Source organism: Sinocyclocheilus anshuiensis, unplaced genomic scaffold (genome assembly GCF_001515605.1).
Source record: "Sinocyclocheilus anshuiensis isolate Anshui unplaced genomic scaffold, SAMN03320099.WGS_v1.1 scaffold941, whole genome shotgun sequence".
NCBI lineage: Eukaryota > Metazoa > Chordata > Actinopteri > Cypriniformes > Cyprinidae > Sinocyclocheilus > Sinocyclocheilus anshuiensis.
This window is the reverse complement of record NW_015555791.1, coordinates 155,125-175,992: the sequence shown is the minus strand read 5'-3', so window position 1 is coordinate 175,992 and position 20,868 is coordinate 155,125. Positions and strand designations below refer to the sequence as shown.

The following is a 20,868-nucleotide window of genomic DNA, read 5'->3' as shown; positions in this document are numbered from 1 at the left end:
CAAAATTAGCTATATAGACCAAAATAATTTTTTGAACCAGGCTGTAAACATATTTTTTTCTGCTGTAAAGTTGGGCATTTTAACATGGGGAGTCTATGGGATTGACTCCCTTTTGCCGCCAGTCTCTAGCGGCCAGTTGACGAATTACAGTTTAAGCCACTTCCGTGTTGGTTTCACGAGAGAGAGCGGGAGGTTGCCTCTTGTTCTGCGCTTATCACCCATAAACTACAAAAGTAACACAGGGCGATGAAAAAGATCACTTTTTTTTTTGTTGTTGTTGTTGACTAATTATTTTTGTTGCCGACAGGACAACCCACGAGTTTCTTTTTGGAGCGTTGGCCGAACTCGTGGACAACTCAAGGTACTAACACTGTTATTTCCATCTGTAATTATTAAGTATTACTGACACACTAAATCATACTGAGGAATCATTGAAATTATTTGCACTATTATAGTGAACATTCACTCCATTTCTCGTCTACAGAGACGCAAATGCCACACGGATAGACATCTACACAGGTTGGATACAATAGTTTTATGTTACAGTCATACATTTTAACACTAGCAAAAATATGTATTGTAACTAAATAAATTGACCCCTAATATATGTTAATATTCATTTGTTATGGCCAATCAGAGAAGAGACCAGATCTGAGAGGCGGGTTTATTCTGTGTTTTCTTGACGATGGCACTGGAATGGACCCCAGTGAGTAAAGCAAAGAAAACTGAACCATTCATACCACAAAATGCATGCATTTCCACTCAACAACATCTCATACATGACACAGTTATGACAGTAGAAATGTTTTGAATAGGCGAAGCCACACATGTCATCCAGTTCGGCAAATCAAGCAAACGATTCCCAGAGTCCACTCACATTGGCCAGTATGGAAACGGATTAAAGTCGTAAGTATTATGACACTTTTCTCACAAACCAATAAGCTGCACGTAACTTCATATTTAGTTGTTTTTTTTTTATACATAAACATCCTGGTCTTTTTTAGGGGTTCCATGCGTATTGGGAAGGACTTCATTCTTTTCACCAAAAAAGATGACAAATTAACGTGTTTGTTTTTGTCGCGAACGTTTCATGAAGAAGAGGGTCTGGACGAGGTAAGACGTTGATTTCAGGCATCATATACAACCACTCATTCTGAACGAAAAGCAGACTTCTGAGAGTTTTTGGCCTGTTCTCGAAGGTGATTGTCCCATTACCTAGTTGGGATGCGAAGACCCAGCAACCTCTGACTCAAGACACAGAGAAGTACGCTACTGAGACTGAACTCATCTTTAAGTATTCACCTTTTAAGAATGAAGAGCAGCTATTCCGCCAGTTCAAGAAGATCGAAGGACCCAGTGGTTGGTTTTTACAGCAGTCTGTCAAAAATAAAATCCATTAGATTGTGTCTTGAATAAGGATGTTAAATGTGAGTACTGTGTGTTTGTAGGTACGCTGGTTGTAGTTTATAACTTGAAGTTGATGGATAACCGAGAGCCGGAATTGGATGTGGAGACGGACCACCAGGACATTCAGATGGCTGGGACGCCTGTAGAGGGAGTGTGAGTTAACCCGCAAATGATCTGGGCCCGTATTTATCAAGCCTCTAAGAATTACTCAAGAACACTGCTAAGTATTGACTTAAGTGTAAAAAAAATTATTTGCTCAAAGCTGCGCTTAAAAGTTATTTATCAAGCATCTCAGTTGTAATTTAAGCGAAGTGTAGGACTAAATCTTAAGTATCAGTCTTAGAGTTGATTCATGACACTTTGCTGTGCCACAAATGGGATTTTGGATGACGACATACAGTAGGCATGGACCCATCACTGAATAGATTTCCTTATTTAAGAATATTCTCAGATAAATTCACAATGAATGGTAAAATTTCTAAGAGGAGTTTACATTCAACACACATTTGTCACTAAAGAATTTTCAAGAGAATACATTATGATATACACATTGGAAAGATAAACATGTTTTCCACCATGTCTTAATTACAAATTTAAACCAGTGTGCTGTTAACTGACCTGCCTTTAAGCTTTAGGGTTGTGCCGATAGATGATAGTCAGAGATATCGCCTGTTGCTGACGATAACAAGACGATCAATATTATTATTATAATTCGTCAGAAATAGACTAGGCGCCTATCTTCAGTGATGTAGTGCAGAGAGCCGCTAATGGGACGCTTCAGAAAAACGTGCCGCAGCACAGCTGGTATAAACACAAGCATTGACTAGAGTGGCCACGATCAGCTCCGGAGGCCGTGTCGGACCGTAACGCACCGCAGACGTGTGCAGTGTAAATAAGTGGTAAGAGATTTATTCATTATACAGTGTAAATAGCTTCACTTATTATAACAGGTGTTTTTTTAAAGAGCATAATACTCGCGCTAGACTGAAGTCAGTAATGATGTTCTAATGAGCACTTTTTCTACATTTTATGTTACAGCCTTATTCCAAAATGGATTAAATTCATTATTTTCCTCAAAATTCTATAAACAATACCCCATGATGACAATATGAAAGAGGTTTGTTTGAAATCTTTGCAAATTTATCAAAATAAAAAAAATCACATGTACATTAGTATTCACAGCCTTTGCTCAATACTTTGTTGAAGCTTTGTTGACTTTGTTTTTGGGGTATGATGCAACAAGCTTTGATCATCATCATTTGGCAATTATCTGCCATTCTTCTCCTCACCTCTCAAGCTCTGTCAGGTTGGATGGGGGCAGACGCACAATTTCAGGTTTCTCCAGAAATATTTGACTGGGTTCAATCCCAGGCTCTGGCTGGGCCACTCAAGGACATTCACAGAGTTGTCTATAAGCCACTCTTGCTGTGTGCCTAGCGTCGTTGTCCTGTTGGAAGGTGAACCTTCTGCCCAGTCTGAGGTTCTGAATGCTCTGGACTGGGTTTTCATTAGAGGTCGACCGATACGGGTTTTTCACTGGCCGATGTAAACTTAAGCACCTTCTCAAAACAGTTCTGAAGCATGCTTTTTGTTTATGTTTGCTGACAGACACCAGTGTTTCCCACAGACTTGCAAATGCAAATTGATTCTCTGCCAGCAGGAGGCGCTGTTGGAGCGGAGATATAGCGGTTTCCCCGGTAACGGCTGTAATCTAATAAGCACTGTGCTCACAAACGCTACGTTATCAGGCATTACAGGAAAGGCGAAATGAAAATGACGCCGAAGCTTTTCTGAAGACGGTCGGTTCTTTTCAAAGATACATTCATATAAAAACACCCGCGCTGCATTTTAATTTTGAAACGTGCAGTGCTCAGTTTATTCAACGAAGTATAAGCCTTTTGGGAAATCTATTTGTGGCGGTGACGAGCTGCCACAAATAACTCAATGTATGGGAAACACTGGACACTGCTATAAGTCAAATGGCCAAGTGATAACAAAAATAAAAGAGTTCACACATATTACACAGCCTGCTGCTCATAACTGCTTAGAATGCACTGGCCACGAGCGATGACATCGTGGATGCTATTGTCGGACCTACACACACACATTTCACGAGGAAAGTTAACGTGCACATTATAATCAGCCCAGAAGTTTCATCTGAATTGCATGTGTTTCTACTTTCACATGCAAATGATTGTTGCACTTATGAATATGATAACTTTCCGGCATCTATTCTAATAGGGTAAAACGTAATTACGCTTTCGAAACGGTCTGTTTTGCCCTGCCATCATTCGCTGAAGCTGTGTGTGAACAAGAAGCAGCTGCAGAGTGTGAGTTGCTCCATGTCAAGCAGCCAGAGAGAGATTCTCCGGTGTTCCGCAACAACGCTTAGCTGCCCGCAGATGCGCCTGCCTATAAATCGGCCTAATTTGCAGCACAATCGGCTGATTAATTTAAAAAATGCCAAAAATCGTCTGATTAATCGGTCGACCTCTAGTTTTCATTAAGGCTATCTCAATATTTTGGTGCATTGAGATTTTCATCTACTCTGACGAGTCCCTCAGTCCCTGCCACTGAAAAACAGCCCACAGCATGAGGCTGCTACCAGCACACTTTACTATTGGGATGGTACTCTGCAGGTGATGAGCAGTGCCTGGTTTCCTTCAAACATGATGCTTGGAATTGAGGTTCATCAGACCAGAGAATATTGTTTCTCACAGTCTGAGGGTCATTTAGGTGCTTTTTTTGCAAATTCCAAGTGTGTTTTCATGTGTCTTCTTCACTGAGGACAGGATTGAGTTTGGCCACACCGCCATAAAGTCCAGATCGGTGGAGTGTTGCAGTGATGTTTGTCCTTCTGTAGGTTTCTTCCATTTGCATATATGATCATGGAGCTCAACTAGAGTGACCGACAGCTTCTTGGTCACCAGTCTAGACAAGGCCCTTCTCCATCAATTGCTCAGTTTGGCCAGGAGGCCAGCTCTAGGAAGAGTCCTGTTTGTTTCAAACGTCTTCCATTAAGGGTAACAGAGACTACATGCTTCTGTGAAACTTCAATGCTGCAGAAATTTTTCTGTACTCTTCACCCAGATCTGTGCCTCAATACAGTCCTGTTTCGGAGGTCTACAGACAATTCCTTGAACTTCATGGCTTGGTTTGTGCTACTGTGGGACCTTATATAGACAGGTGTGTGCCTTTCCAAATCATGTCCAATCAACTGAATTTACCACAGGTGGACTCCAATCAAGTTGTAGAAACATTTCAAGGATGATAAGTGGAAACAGGATGCACCTGAGCTCAATTTTGAGTGTCATGGCAAAGGCTGTGAATACTTATGTACATGTGATTTTTTTTTTCTAAATAAATTTGCAAAGATTTCAAACAAACTTCTTCCACGTTGTCATTATGGGGTATTGTTTGTATAATTTTGAGGAAAATAATGAATTTAATCCATTTTGGAATAAGGCTGTAACATAACAAAATGTGGAACAAGTGAAGTGCTGTGAATACTTTCCAGGATGCACTGTAAATGTTCTTTGCTCGTTTTCGGTTTGAATTACTGAGGAAATGTAACCGTTTGATTAAGTGCTCGTCGTCAAACATTTCAAGAACATTCTTCCTCTCCTGAAAGATTTGCGTACGTCTCTGTCTCCTCAGCGCCATCACAAGCCCCTACTGGCAACTCCTAACTACTTGAGAGACCTCTCGAGCTGTCTTAAATAACTGGGAGAGTAAGAGTGATTCTTAGCTTTAAGAAATTTTATAACTTGCTTTTTTACTTAAGTTTGAAAGTAAGAGTAAATTTCATGAATTCTCAGCACTAAAGACTAAAATGGCACTTTAAGAAGCGTGATAAATACGGGCCCAGTTCTTTACCTTTCTGTAGATCTCAGCACCAACCGTAAATAAACACGCTTAAAGCAGTAATTCACACCAAATGAAAATTTGCTGCATTCTCAGGCCATCCAAGATGTAGATTCGTTTTTTTCTTCATCAGATTTGGAGAAATGTCTCCAGTCCATCAGTTAATGTCTTGTGAAGCCAAAAGCTGCATATTTGTAAGAAACAAATCCATTAAGTTGTTTTAACTTTAAGTAGCCTATTCTGGCCAAAATACTAGTCTTGGTCTATAATTAAAAAAAGTCCATCCCCTGTCGTCCTCTCACATCAAAGCCCACTAGCATATTTGTTTAGATCAGTTTTGGACCGTTTTATCTTGTAAACAGTGCTTGGTATATATTTCTCATCTGATTCAGACTAGATGGCTTTTTCATTTGAGAAACTAATATTATGGACTTGTATATTAGCCAGAAGCAACCGTTTAAAGTTAAAAACGTCATGATGGATTTGTTTCTTTCAAAAACAAGCTTTTCCTTTCCACAAGATATTAATTGCTAGACTGTAGTCGTGTAGATTATTGTGATGGTTTTTATCAGCTGTTTGGACTCTCATTCTGACGGCACCCATTCACTGCAGAGGATCCATTGTTGATCAAGTGATGGAATGCTACATTTCTCCAAATCTGATGAAGAAACAAACACATCTACATCTTGGATGGCCTGAAGGTGAGTACATTTTTAGCAAATTTTAATTTTGGGGTGAACTATTCCTTTAAATCAGCTAGTCAACGTCTTCAGGATTACTTGAAACTTCTAGACACCAGTGGTGGATCAGATTAAACTCTATAGGAAGTTGGGCTTCCAGGAGAAGAATTAATCATAAACCAACTGATGTTTCTCTTGAGCTGGCATGCGGCAAGTGTTTTTATCATGTGAATGCAGTGTTGGATGTTTTTGGTGATACTAACACGTATGTTTGTGTTGCAAACAGGAAGCCAGAGAGGAGATCATTCCGTGCATATGCTGCTGTCCTGTACATCGATCCCAGAATGAGGATCTTCATTCAAGGTCACAAAGTCAGAACCAAGAGATTGTCCTGTTGCTTATATAACCCTAGGTAAACACGAAAAATACAAGTTTCACACATATACACAGTCTCGGGGTTTTTTTAACACCAAAATGACCTCTTAATGTTGTGAAAAAATGCTAGTTTATAAGTTTTTTTTTTACTAGTAGTTCTTGTGAACTAAATCAAGTGTGAAAACTCCCTCAGAGGCGGTGGCAAAAATTTCGGACTCAATATATGTTACGCATTCTTTTCTTTTAACTTCTAGGATGTACAAATACACATCAACGCGCTTTAAAACCCGTGCGGAGCAGGAGGTCAAGAAGGCAGATCACCTCTCGAAACTTGGTGAGTTTAACCTCAGTACACAAGAACATCTCAAAGTTGACTAGAATTGGGCGTTAAGGGAAGTTGACTTCAGGCTTTGTGGCTTCTAATGGCATTTCCTCTAACTGACCATTTCTGCTTTTAACCTCTTCAAATACTGAACCACAAGTTTTGACAGGATATAGCGGCTCGCTTTCACGCGCAATTGGCATATTTATAAATGCATCTTTTTGCTCTTCCCTTGATAAAGATTGGAACAAAGGAAGAAAAGTAAATGTTTTTGACTGGATTCTTAGTGAATTAGACTTTGTGCAGTAAAATCAAATCACTTATGTCCCTTCTTTCTTTCTTTTTTTTCTCTTGTGCATATGTTTGACTTCCTCTCTAGCTGAGGAGAAGGCACGAGAGGCCGAGAGTAAAGCTCGTGCCCTGGAGTTAAAGCTTGGTGATGATTTATCCAAAGAAGCCAGAGTAAGACCTCACAACCACCCCAACACACACACACATCTCCGTCAAAGGTCAAGGATCTCAACTTTTCTGTGAAACAAAAGCAAATGATTACAAGAATGTCCAATGAATAAGGATTGACTTGGGCCATCAAATTGTTTCCCAAAAGCATCGTTAGCCAACTATGGTCACAGATTCCATCATTACCAGTAGTTCAAGGATTTGGTGTTTTCCTGAATCCATAGTTCAAATGAACATTCGCAAACAGCGTTGCAGTTGTGTGGTTGGAACTACAGCTAGAAGCTTAGTTTATGTTAGTATGACATAAGGACTTACAGCTGTGGTCAGAATTGTTGGTAATCCTTGGTAAATATGGTGAATATATGTACCATGTGAAAATAAATCTGCATTGTTAATCCTTTTGATCTTTTATAAAAAAAGATTCTCAAAAATCTAACTTTTAATTGAATAAGAATTTAAAATGATGATGGGGGGTCTCATTATGATTTTTTTTCTCTAATACACGTTAGCCACAATTACCGGTACTGAGACAGCCATGGCAGAAGCTTCATTTTGTGCTCAGTGACCCATTTCTGTGTTGGTTTTGAGGTTTGTTTTTGAATTATTATTGATCCAAACATGACCCATTATAAGATTCAGTCAGGTTTAGATTTTTTATCTGTTGGTATTTGATAGAATCAAAGATGCCATGTCTCTGAACAAGATGTCCAGGACCTCCAGCAGAAAAATAGGCCCACAACATTAATAATACAGCAGTATATTTCATCGTACACATGGGGTACTTTTTTATCCCTGTGTGAACCAAACCCATCTTGAGTGTTTGCTGTTAAAAAGCTCATTTTTTAGTTTCATATGACCATAGAAGCCAGTGCTAGTTCCAGTCGTGTCTGACAACTGAATATGCTGAAGTTTTTTTTTTGGTTTTCTTGATTTTTTTTTTTTCTTGAAATCCTCACAACCAACATGTAGGTGCTGTTTCCTGTTTCGGAAATTGGAGATTGTCAATGTTTGATCCAAATAAACAGGATACTGATCCATCTTTCAACAGCAAGCGTTTTGTGAATCCCGCGTTGAACTCGCTGAGATTAGAGAAGCAGTCGTCAGTAGAATGACGTGTTTGGGGGCGGGGTCAAGTTGTTCGCGGCCGGCCAACGTAGAACATAGGTGCGCATTATGCAAATGTGTTACCCCGTGAAGTGTAGCCATCACAGAAGTGGGATTCGAATTACTAACGACTCGTTTCAGCTGTTCAGAGTCAATTCTTTATTTTTGGAGACAATAACTTTATTTATCGTGCACTTTCAGCTTTACGGCTTTGCAGATCGTTTACATTCACATACAGCTACATTACACACTGCATGAAAGGCAATATTGGAAATGGCATAATAGGGGCACTTTAACCGAAAGTAAGAATTTTAACCGATTAATACTATCAGTTAAACAGTTTAAAAGGTTTTTGTTTTTTGGTACACCGGCATTTTGGGTGGGGTGAGTGGATTGCGTTCATGAAATCAACAGATATATCTGTGATTGGCTATATTGCTCAACGCTGCTGCAAACACGCCGTGAATAGAAAGATATGACCAGTGGATGAAAAGTCCCGAACCGCAAATTGACGGGATTTTTGTGACGGTGTTTTTGTCGCGGGTCTAACAGTTAGCAGGCAGCACTCCAGTCTATCCGTAGGCCCTACAGCATGTTGACATGTTACTTAAAAAAAAAAAACATGTACACTGCTATAAGCCTGTAAATATTTTTATGTCTGATGGGAAAACGACTGCCGTTCTTAAAAACGCATAGAAGGATTCAGTGTGTGTTTTAGTTTTGTCATCTTAATTTGTTAATTATTTATTTAATATATATTTAGTGTAGGCCTATTTATTTTATTCTTTTTTTATCTATTATTTTATTCTGTTTTTCTCTTTTCTCAGAAGTGCTGCTTGTGTGTGATAATTTGAGAATGTGTGATTTCAGGTTTTGCGTTTGCTCTGTATGCTGCTGTTTGCACGTTAAAATAAAATATTTGTATTTTTAATGTATCATCACAGACGCTTGTCCATTATTTTTATTTAATACTAATTTATTATTCTAATTTTATCAGTTAATGGTTATTGTTCGGATAACGAGCAGCGGTTGTCAGTCAGGGAAATTAACCGAAATGAGCATCCCTACGTGGGCGATATACCGGTAGACACGATTAAAGCCGCGGTCACACTAGACAGCATGCGAAATTGTTTCGCATGCTGCAACGGTCGTGCTATGACGTCACACTGTGCTGTGTCTTTTTAAAAACTTAAATTCAACACGTAACAAATTATAATACATCTAAAATGTAAAAACATACAATCTCCACTTTCCTGCAGCGCTGCAGTTTTAAATTTGTTATTTTCATTCAGATACGAGGTCATGCTGTGACATATCGATCTGCCGTTGGTCACACGGTGTCACGTGATGCGAATTCGCAGGCCAGAGTTCACCAAGTTTGAACTTTGGAACGCAGCGAAATGCGAAAACTTTTCGCACGGGCTTGCGTTTCCGGTCTGACGCATTCGCATGTGTATGAATGGAAGTCAATGGAGTGAAAAGTGCAGTGTGACCGCGGCTTAACCGGTAGAGATTTTCGACAATCATCTCTATCGCGGTTACACGCTCATGTGAAATTGCTGTGCTAAGTGGTCATGAAAACATATTGTTTGCACGAGTTTTTAAGCATTGCGATTTAAAAACAAGTGTTTTTAAGCTGTTGAAACAGAATCAGCAGCGAAAGAGAACTCATTTCGCTATATGCGCGCACTGTCTGAGAGTATTGGGAGTATTGAACGGAGTTATTTTTGCTGCTTTATAGGCCTTGAACAGTTAAATACACACACTTGTATATGTCAAAATGCCAGTTTTTGCAAGTATCCTCTTAAACACAGTAATTTAGGTCTTGAGTGAAAGCATACAGCTGAGAAAGAAAACACATTTTGTAACAGTATATTGGATCGAGGCAGCTCTTATAGTGACAGCAGTCTAATATTCCTGCTGTCTGTCATTCATGTTAATCAAAACAACAAAAGAGAAAATCTCTCACTGCTCTTGACTAAATCAGTTTTGTAACTTTTAATAAGAAGAAATGTATATTTAATTTACACAGTGAAGAATATGCAGTGTTTATATAGCACCACCCACAACACCTTTGCATTACGATGTTGAGTTTTGCACGGAACAGAACTACTCACATTTTCTTCTTTAGATTTATCAATTAATTTATTAAATAATAAATCAATTTATAAGTGCTTGTTGGATCTGCAGGTTTTTAATATGTGTTTTATTTTCTGTCGCTGATTTCAGGCCGCTCTGAGAAAGGCACAAGATTCGGCTGTGGCGTTACGTGCCGAAGCTACTAGAAAACAAGCCATCCATGCATCCAAACAAAAGTAATACACGGCTAAAACATGTAATGCGCACCTACAAACACACTATGACCTCTTAAAGAGTACCTTGAGATATTTTGTCTGTTTTTCTTCCCATTTCAGAGCTTTGAAAGAGCCCAAGGAGCTGAACTTTATATTTGGTGTGAACATCGAGAGACGAGACCAGGACGGAATGTTCGTCTATAACTGCAGCCGTCTAATTAAGATGTACGAGAAGACAGGACCACAGCTGGAGGGAGGAATGTGAGTGAAAAATGCACACACTTCATTATGTAAGCTGATGTGTAACAATAGCATTAACAGTATGGATAACTACTGTCTGTGGGTGTATCAGGGCCTGTGGGGGTGTTGTAGGAGTAGTGGATGTTCCCTATCTAGTGCTCGAACCAACACACAACAAGCAGGACTTTGCAGATGCTAAAGAATACAGACACTTACTGAGAGCCATGGGAGAATATCTCGCCCAGTACTGGAAGGACATCGGTATAGGTCAGTCTGTGTGTCTTTCTTTTTGTGTAATATGTGCAGACGTTTATGAAATATCCGTTAAATTATGAATGATTAATTTGTTAGTTATAATTTGTTAGTTTAAATAAATTTAACATGGAATGAAATGTTTCCCTCAACAGCTCAGAAGGGCATAGTGAAATTCTGGGATGAATTTGGTTATTTGTCGGCTAACTGGAACTCCGTCCCCTCAAATGAACACCGGTTTCGCAGACGGAGAGCCATGGAGATCCCGGTCACCATCCAGTGTGGTATGAACATAAACTTCCAGTCAGCCCTTCAAAAAGTTCCTTTAACATGCCAAATATTTATTTGCATAAATATGGCAAATGTATATTTTGGTCATAATCAAGATTACTGATTTGATCCTAACTCCTAATCTAAAGTAATGAACTTTTGTGCTTCTTTTGTGCTTATGTTGCTTCAAATATTGGCAGTTGTTAGGGGCTGGTGTATTTTTGCTAATTATTATATGCAAAGTGATCCGATTCCTACCTGGCAGATGCTAAAGATTGGAAGATTTTGTAGACTTACATTGAATTAGAGACTAAAGTCATGTAGATGGGATCTTTTGACTTGGGCCAGCAAGAAACCGCCTAAACACACACTAGCAAACACATAGTAATGCCCTATTTAAAAAAAAACAGAACACCTTAGCAACAGCATAGCAACACCCTAAAAGATAACCAGAACACTCAATGCCCTAAGAAACAACCAGAACACCCAGTGCCCTAAGAAACAACTAGAACACCCTAGCAACTGCATATAAACGCCCTAAGAAATAGCCAGAACACCCAATGCCCTAAGAAACAACCAGAACACCCCAGCAACTGCGTAGAAACCCCCTAAAAAACAACCAGAACACTCAGTGCCCTAAGAAACAACTAGAACACCCTAGCAACTGCATATAAACACCCAAAGAAATAGCCAGAACCCCCAATGCCCTAAGAAACAACCAGAACACCCCAGCAACTGCGTAGAAACCCCCTAAAAAACAACCAGAACACTCAGTGCCCTAAGAAACAACTAGAACACCCTAGCAACTGCATATAAACACCCAAAGAAATAGCCAGAACCCCCAATGCCCTAAGAAACAACCAGAACACCCCAGCAACTGCGTAGAAACCCCCTAAAAAACAACCAGAACACTCAGTGCCCTAAGAAACAACCAGAACACCCAATGCCCTAACAAACAACCAGAACACCCCAGCAACTGCAAAGAAATGCCCTAAGAAACAACCAGAACACCCCAGCAACTGCATAGAAACGCCCTAACAAACAACTAGAACATCCCAGTAACCGCATAGAAACGCCCTAAGAAACAACCAGAACACCCAATGCCCTAAGAAACAACCAGAACACCCTAGCAACTGCATAGAAAGCCCCTAAGAAACAACCAGGGCTGCGTTTCCCAAAAGCATCGTAAACTTAAGTTGATCGTAGCTCCATTGGTTTCAATGGGTCTACGATGTACTTAAGCTTACGATGCTTTTGGGAAATGCAGCCCAGAATACCCAATGCCCCAACAAACAACCAGAACACCCTAGCAACAGCATAGAAACGCCCTAAGAAACAACCAGAACACCCAATGCCCTAACAAACAACCAGAACACCCCAGCAACCATATAAGAACACCCTAAGAAACAACCAGAACACCCTAGCAACTGCATAGAAACACCCTAACAACCAGAACACCCTAGCAACCGCATAGAAACGCCCTAAGAAACAACCAGAACATCCTAGTAACTGCGTAGCAACACTCACAGAACAGGCAGCCCACCCTTGCATCGTTGCAGCAGGCAAACACCACTCACATTTATTCAGAAGATAAATATACTGTAATTTCTTAATGTTTTCAATCTTTCTTCCTGTAGATAAGTGTTTGAAGTGGCGGACGCTGCCGTTTCAGATGGATGCTGTGGACAAACGGTACCCAGACAGCTGGGTGTGTCTCATGAACCCGGACGGAACCCAGGACAGGTTGGGAAATTAGATACCAGAAGCATTCTAATTGTCCAAGACTTTTTTTGGTTTCTTCCTCATTCTTCTTGTTGTTGTTGTTCTGTTCTGTTAGGTGTGATGCTTCTGAGCAGAAGCAGAATTTGCCCATTGGCATTTTGAGAAAGGATATCAAGTCATCAGAGGACAAACAGAAAGATATATCAGAGAAAATCCGTCAGCAGCAAGAAAAACTGGAGGCCATGCAGGTCTGTCCATGATCTCAGCTCACGTCTGAGCCTTTTTGTGTTCATTTTGTGTAAATTAATGCTTTATTTCTCCTCATACAGAAAACCACAACAGTAAAATCAGCAGCAGATTTAAAACGGCTCCCTCTAGATGTCAGTACAAAACCTGCAGAAGAGCGCACGCCTCAGGTACAGTATCTGTGTCCAGATGTTTGTGGATAAATCTCACAAAAATATATTTAGGTTACATTTTACCACACAATCAAGAAAGACAAAATATGTTTTTTTAAATCTGAATTATTAAAGGGATAGTTGAATAAAAATTCTGTAAGTTACTCACCCTCATGTCATTCCATACATTTAAGACTTTGTTTAATCTTTAAAACTATCTCTATAAGCACATTTTCTGGCCAAATTCTCAATGCCATAATGCATCTGGACTTTTACTTTTGAGCTTTTTATAAAACTGTTTTTTTTTTTCTTCTTCTTTTCTTTACCATGATGTATAAATACTTAATTTACCTAATTTATATATCTTTTGTTCACATTACAGTATGATAACTAGAGGGGAAATATGCTTAACTTTCATGAAAATAATCGTCCTAAAAATAAGGTTTAATTTAATGCAAAATATATTTTCTCAGATTTTGGTTATTATTTTCTATTTCTATTATTTATTTATTTATCTATCATTTTTAAGAATGTAAATGTGACTTAGACATCTTTTTGACAGGTTTCATGCTATGCATTGTTTTATTTTATTTATTATATTAAAATAAATATTTTTTTTAACCCATTTATCCTTCCTAATAGCCGACCCGCTCATCTCAGCGAGCAGCGCCCCGCCCACGATCCCCACCTCTCCCCGCATTGGTCAGAAAAGTTGTCAGTCAACCACAGATATCAAAAACTCCTCCCCCTAAAGGAACGCCTCCTTCACGACCTACCCGGACCCCACCAGCTCCTCCCCCTCCGTCCAAAGCAAAGTCATCACCAGCTCCTGCAACGAAGGCAACAAAACCTGCCGCCAAACCTGTAGCCCTGCCACCACCGCCCACAAAGTCACCGGCTCGCAGAAGCGTCACGCAGAGCCGCGCCACTACAGTAAGTAGTCTTATATACTCAAACTTTAAACCAGGGGTGCCCAATCCTGGTCCTGGAGATCTACCTACCTGCAGAGTTCAGTTCCAGCCCTGATCAAACACACCTGTCTGTAATTATCAAGTGCTCCTTCAGATCCTAATTAGTTGGTTCAGTTGTGTCTGGTCAGGGTTGGAGCTGAACTTTGCAGGAAGGAAGATCTCCAGGAACAGGATTGGGCACCCCTGCTTTAAACATTCGTGTTTCAGTGCACGAAAAAATATCACAAACTGATACATGTTTTTTTTTGTTAGCCATCTTCCACCAAGACTGCTGGCAAACAAACTCCAACCAACAAGAAAGAAAACCTAAAGAAAGGTAGAGTCCAGGAAGAGGAGGATGCAGAGGAAGAAGAAAGTGAAGAAGAGGAAGAAGAAGAGGAGGAGGATGATGAAGAAGACAGTGCATCAGAAGAGGATGAACCTCAACCCAAAAAATCAAAGATGGCAGCGTCTGTTCAGGCTCGAGGGAAAGCTGTCGTGGAAAAAAAAACACCAGCAGCCACAGCAGCTGTTAAACAGACCAACGCTGAGGTAACACACACACAACGTTACCAGAGTGAAACTGTGGTTAAATACACACTTGAAGGAATAGTTCACCCAAAAATGAAAAAGTGCTGAATATGTACTTGCCCCCAGGCCATCCATCAGAACTGATTTGGAGAAATGTAGCATTTACATCACTTGCTCACCAATGGATCCTCTGCAGTGAATGGGTGCCGTCAGAATGAGAGTCCAAACAGCTGATAAAAAACATCACAATAATCCACAAGTAATCCTCACCAGTCCATGAGTTAACATCTTGTGAAACAAAAAGCTTTGTGTTTGTTAGAAACAAATCCATCATTAAGAGTTTTTAACTAAAATACGAGTCCATAATCTATAATATTGCTTTCTCAAGTGAAAAAGTCACTTCGTCTGTATCAGGAGAAACATTTGCACAGGTTAGAAGCAAAAACAGTCTAAAATGGTTCTTATTAAATATGTTTGTGCATTTAATGTGAGACGACAACAGGGGATGGGGACTTTTTTACTGGAGGAAGTGTTATTATTGAATATGTACACGTATTTTTGGCAAAAAGCAACGATTTAAAGTTAAAACACTTTAATGATGGCTGTTTCTTGCAAACAAACAGCTTTTCGCTTCACAAGATGTCATTGTGATGTTTTTTATCAGCTGTTTGGACTCTCATTCTGACGGCACCCATTCACTGCAGAGGATCCATTGGTGAGCAAGTGATGTAATGCTACATTACTCCAAATCTGTTCACATTAAGAATAAAACACATCTATATCTTGGATAGGGCTGGACAATAATACAGTATCAATATATATTGTGATATAATTTTTTTCAATAACGGTGATATGATTTTTAAACACATTTCTGATATTTCCGATGTTTCCTATTTGTGGCGGTTGACTTCATTGAATAAACGAGCACTGCACGTTTCAAAATCAAAACGCGGGTGTTTTATATGCATGTATCTCTGAAGGAAACTGTCTTCGGAAAAGTTTCGATGGCGTTTTCATTTTATCTGATAAAGTAGCGTTCATGAGCGCAGCACTGCTTTGTGTTCAGCTGTTACCGGGGAAACCGCTGTTACTACCGCTCCAGAAGCGCCTCCTGCTGGCAGAGAATCAATTTGCATTTTCAATAAGTTCCTCCGGCAACATGTTTTTGTTTCACTTTTATTTCAGTTTATAAGAATAATCAGCCTATGTTAAAGTTTAAAGTTAAAGATACTAATATTAACAAGGTGAGTCTGAGAGTCTTCTGTTTATTTGATGGTGATTTCACATTTGTTGTTTGTATGAAGGCTAAATACAAATAAAAGGTGAACATTCATTTATTTCTTCCGTTTTTATTTCTAAAATATTATATAGTTTTATAGGAGGAGGTTTCATAGACTTGGCAAATTCTTTTTTCAGAAGTGTGTAGGTACAGACATCTGTTGTGAGCATTCTTGGCAGTTTTTCTGAGGCTTTTTTTAATCGTGTTCATATCGATATCGGAATTCTATCGTATCGACCGAAATTAAGAAATATATTGTGATATAAATTTTGGCCATATCGTCCAGCCCTAATCTTGGGTGGCTTGAGTTTAAGTACATATTCAGCAAATTTTATTTTTTGGTGAACTATTCCTTTAATGCAGTTTTAATTGATTTTAATTTCTCTGTCAGGTTATCACAAATAGCACTAATGAAGATCTGAAGAAAGATGCGATAAAAAATGCACAGAAAGGTAAAACATGCATATTGTTGCGCTTTATAAAAGGATGTATCCAACCGTGTGGTATGATTTATAGATCTAATAAATGGTGTCGTAGATAAAGGAATTCAGGTGGAGGCGAAGGTGAACGGTGATTGGTTCACGGGTCGTGTAACCGCAGTAGAGACGGGAAAGGAGAACATACGCTGGAAGGTCAAGTTCGACTATGTTCCCATGAACACTCCAAGAGACCGCTGGTACATGCACAAACACATACAAATAAACAGATCTGTTCTGTTTCATTGCAACCTCAAAATGTTTTGTATACAGCAAATGTTTAATTTGTGTTTGATTGTTTTCAGGGTGTTTAAGGGCAGCGATGACGTCCGTCTTATGCGTCCTGCCTCTCCAGAGTCCCGAAGTCCAGACACCAATCAGGGTCCAGCACGGTCTGTAACTCCGCCCACCGCTGCTGAGCCTGACACGACTCAGAGCGGGCCGAGCAGAGAGACCACAGAAGGCCTTGTGACCATGATGAGGTGTGTTTGTGGTTTCTCCTGTTAATAGTATGTGCATTTTGTGTGCATTTCAACCCGTCGTTCATGGTTTGTTTGGCACAGGACGTTGCTCCGGTATTTTTTCCCTCCGGATTTCCGAATCCCTAAAGATTCTGTGAACACTATGAGTGCGGAGGACCTCGTGGCCTTTCCCATCGTGAGTACGGACCATCTTTGCTGCGACACGGAAGCCTTCAAAGATATATCAATTCTAAATAGTTTGAGTGCTTACACATATTAATTGAACTGCATTAATTATTAATTGTGAATTGCAGAAAGAGTATTTCCAGCAGTATGAGGCCGGACTGCAGAGTCTGTGTAATTCCTACCAAACTCGGGCGGAGTCGCGGGCACGAGCCGTGGAGGAGAAGAGCAGCGGGGCAGAAACCAAACTTCGGGAATCTGAGGAGAAACTCCGCAAACTCAGAACCAACATCGTCGCTCTTCTGCAGAAAGTCCAGGAGGTCTGAAACACACACACACTCACTCACTTTACTGCATTCACACTAGGGCTGTCAAAATGGCTGAAAAACTAAATTCGAATTTTTTACTTAAATATTATCAATATTCGAATTTAAAAGGCATAATTTCAGTTAGGGGGAAAAAAAAGCTTTTGGCTTCTCTCTTGAGGCCACAAGAGGGTGCATTGAGCAAAATATTATGCACGTTTCTTCAAAGCATAATAAAATAACACGATTATCTTTGAAAAAAGTGCATAATGTTTATAAATCATATAAAATTAATAAAGTTGCTTAAACAATTAGAAACAAAACAGCATCATGCATGTATGTATAGTTTAATACAAAGGACCGAAAACCAATCACAAAGAGTACTTTCTTCATTTAAAAACATGAGATACAGTGGGATGGGGAAAACCGCCATAAAGACATATTTTTTAAAAGTTGAACTTGCATTAATTTTACATAGCTTTCTAAACGTGGCTCTCTTGTGCGAGACACGAGTGCAACGGTGATAGATGCCCCGCTAGAAAATGTGATAAATATGTGTTCTGTGTGAACGGCTTGGTTTCAGTTTTGACGTAAACAACATCTTCCCCGCATTGATTGTTCTCTTTTTCCGCAATATTTTGAATGAACAACGCAGCAGCGCCGCATCTAGTGGCTTCAACTGGATAGGCTAACAAAAAAATTAAAATGCAATGACACTTACATCATCGTCGCATTTCGTGCGTCACTGATTGGTAGCCTTGCCTGACGCACACCTAAAATCGAATGAGGATTTTTATTTTAAATTCGACGAATATTCGAAATTCGATTTTTATTTTTTTTTTTTTTTGACAGCCCTAATTCACACACATAACATTCCTGTATAAATCACTTTTGCTATTTGTTTTGATTTTGTAGGCCATTGCCAAGGCGATTTTATGAGTTTAAATGACTTTAGAATTATCAACGGGGAAAAAATGTTTTTGTCCTTGTTTGGAAATTTCACATGTTTTTTTTGTTCCACAGGACATTGAGATCAGCAGTGACGATGAGCTGGACGCCTACATTGAAGATTTGGTAACAAAGGGAGAGTGAAACCCTGCATCTCCTCTGTTTTACCTACATTTTCACTTTCTACACGTGTTTCATGCATTCTATGCGCTCTGACGGCTGACTGGAGACGATTGCTGGTCGGCCACATCTTCATCCCTGTACTGTAACAATGCAGCAAGAGCCAACTTCAATTACCAACTTCAATGCAATTTTCGGTTCAAAACGCTACTCAGGCCATCAACTCAGCCTTGGAGCAGATTTAACTTGGGGGCCGCAGGTAATGAGAGATACAAATGGTTTCATAAAACCTGCAGTTTGAAAACTTTGTTCGGTTTTACTCTACATGGAGGTTTTGAGTTCGTGCTGGCTGTTTTAGGATCAGTGTTGTAAAGCTTCATTCTCAACCCGATTTCATGGAAGAGTCCTTCTCACAGATTCCTTTCAAACCAGTTTGACATTTTGAGTTTGAAAATGGGCTTGAACTTGCTGCTATGTTATCAGAATTGTCTCAAGTTTGAGTTCCTTCCTGTTTCATTTTCAATGTACTTGGATGTGATATTCAGTTTGTGGTGTTTTATTTTTAATCCTCCAGTTTCCTTTTTTTTTTTTTTTTAATAAACACTGATCTGATGCTGTTAACCTCTTCAGTTACAGTATTTAGTCATCTTTATATCTGAGAATATTTTTAAAAAAGTTTTATTAAAACAGTCCAATAAAGTTTAGGATGTACATGTGGTCTTATGATTCTGTTTGGGGAAAAAAAACTTCCAGTTTGTGGTCTTGACTTGTAACTTTCTTTTTTTTTCTTTTTTTTCAGTTGATGAATGCATTCAACAATTTGCCGAAATGAAAAAAAACAATTTGCCTATGTTAAATATACACACTTGACTTTAAGTTGTAAATGTTATATTTTGCATAGCTGCTAGTGCAGTGTAAATATATTCAACTGGAATGTTGAAATGGAATGTAATGACATCTAATTGATACATACCATATCTTTATAAAGGTATGGAGGAAAGACGACCTTAAATTTGTAAACATTCACAGAGGTCAATTATTCTGCTAATTTCGTTGTTCTGAATTTGAAAAATTAATTGATAAATAGTAGATCCCGTGCTAAAGTTTTTTTTTGAAGGGGATGTAGTTTCCAGAACATTTTATTTAATGAGGTAGGCTATACGTGTCATACCTTTTATTAAATTGCTATAAACATATTTTTTTAAAATATGCGATATCGCGGCTTGACTTGAGAAACGTGCACAGGGACATTTTACAGGAATGGCGCGAATTTATGAAGTAACAATTTCCTTCATGAAATAACCTATAAATGTTATAATAATATGAGTAACAATAAAACATTACGGAAGAGGTTACCTGAAAAATCATGCGTTTTAAACCATACGAGTTTAAACTTCTGATATACGGTTTTCTGAGAGCACACGGACAGAAAGCGGCTGTCACAGCATGTGAGTACTAAACTAAGTTCTCATTCACACACAAGTTTACGTTAAAAACACACGAGTTACAAAAACAGTCGGTTATATCTGTGAAGGTAAACAGCTGGGAGATAAATCACATGTTTATTTTAGATCTGTGTGGCAGCAGCAATATACATTAAATAAATCAATAAATGCACTGCTCTCTTGTCTCCTCTGAAGCTGAGACTAAACAGTGTTCTGTGTTCGTCTGTGCAGACAAAGACAGAACAGTTAGCATGTTTTGCTCAAACTTTTGCCATGGCATTAGAGCTAGTACACCGTTGTCGTTTGTGAAATCAGAATGATGGCGCTGTGGGTGTGAACTTACAGATTAAGGGGCGGTAATATTATGAGATCCCTTTGCTACGTCACCAAGGGAGCGAAATCTGATGCGCTCGTTTTCTCAGAGGCCTGCAGAAAAAGGCTAACCAAAACAAAGTTACTGGGTTAATCTTTTTCACATTTCCTTGGTTGGTAGATGCACTGGAGACCTGATTATAGCACTTAAAACCTGGAAAAGTCATGATATGTCACCTTTAAGTAGATGCAGCTCAGTCCCGTAAGACTGAAATTCGACATTGACGAATTGTTCAGATAACCTAATGTCAAAAGGGAATTGTCTGCACGAGAAATTTTTATTTGCTTGCTGTCAGAGACTTTTGGGCCTACACTGTAGGCTACATCTATTTTTTTGCAACGCGATAAACGATTTTCTATGAATCTCAGAATGTGGAGAAGACAGTAGACAGAATGTATAAGTGATATTCC

The 20,868-nt window shown here is 39.2% G+C and overlaps 1 protein-coding gene across 3 annotated transcripts in view; it reads left to right on the top strand.

Annotated features, from left to right (window-relative positions):
• Positions 1-19,244, top strand: part of LOC107674835 (MORC family CW-type zinc finger protein 2A-like) — a 22,175-nt gene extending 2,931 nt beyond the window's left edge. For 2 of the 3 annotated variants that reach the window (XM_016468949.1, XM_016468948.1), the window contains exons 3-27: positions 308-361; positions 485-519; positions 638-706; positions 816-906; positions 1,005-1,113; positions 1,200-1,359; positions 1,449-1,560; positions 6,238-6,363; positions 6,581-6,660; positions 7,028-7,110; positions 10,441-10,526; positions 10,626-10,766; positions 10,858-11,012; positions 11,153-11,281; positions 12,905-13,010; positions 13,105-13,237; positions 13,319-13,405; positions 14,030-14,320; positions 14,611-14,889; positions 16,539-16,599; positions 16,664-16,823; positions 16,929-17,105; positions 17,187-17,280; positions 17,399-17,587; positions 18,596-19,244. In XM_016468949.1, coding sequence (XP_016324435.1) covers positions 308-361; positions 485-519; positions 638-706; positions 816-906; positions 1,005-1,113; positions 1,200-1,359; positions 1,449-1,560; positions 6,238-6,363; positions 6,581-6,660; positions 7,028-7,110; positions 10,441-10,526; positions 10,626-10,766; positions 10,858-11,012; positions 11,153-11,281; positions 12,905-13,010; positions 13,105-13,237; positions 13,319-13,405; positions 14,030-14,320; positions 14,611-14,889; positions 16,539-16,599; positions 16,664-16,823; positions 16,929-17,105; positions 17,187-17,280; positions 17,399-17,587; positions 18,596-18,664 — 3,076 coding nt within the window. In that variant the 3' untranslated portion in view covers positions 18,665-19,244. The remainder of the gene's footprint in view (positions 1-307; positions 362-484; positions 520-637; positions 707-815; positions 907-1,004; positions 1,114-1,199; positions 1,360-1,448; positions 1,561-6,237; positions 6,364-6,580; positions 6,661-7,027; positions 7,111-10,440; positions 10,527-10,625; positions 10,767-10,857; positions 11,013-11,152; positions 11,282-12,904; positions 13,011-13,104; positions 13,238-13,318; positions 13,406-14,029; positions 14,321-14,610; positions 14,890-16,538; positions 16,600-16,663; positions 16,824-16,928; positions 17,106-17,186; positions 17,281-17,398; positions 17,588-18,595) is intronic. The other variant, XM_016468950.1, reaches the window with a different exon arrangement.
• Positions 19,245-20,868: the final 1,624 nt, after the last annotated feature.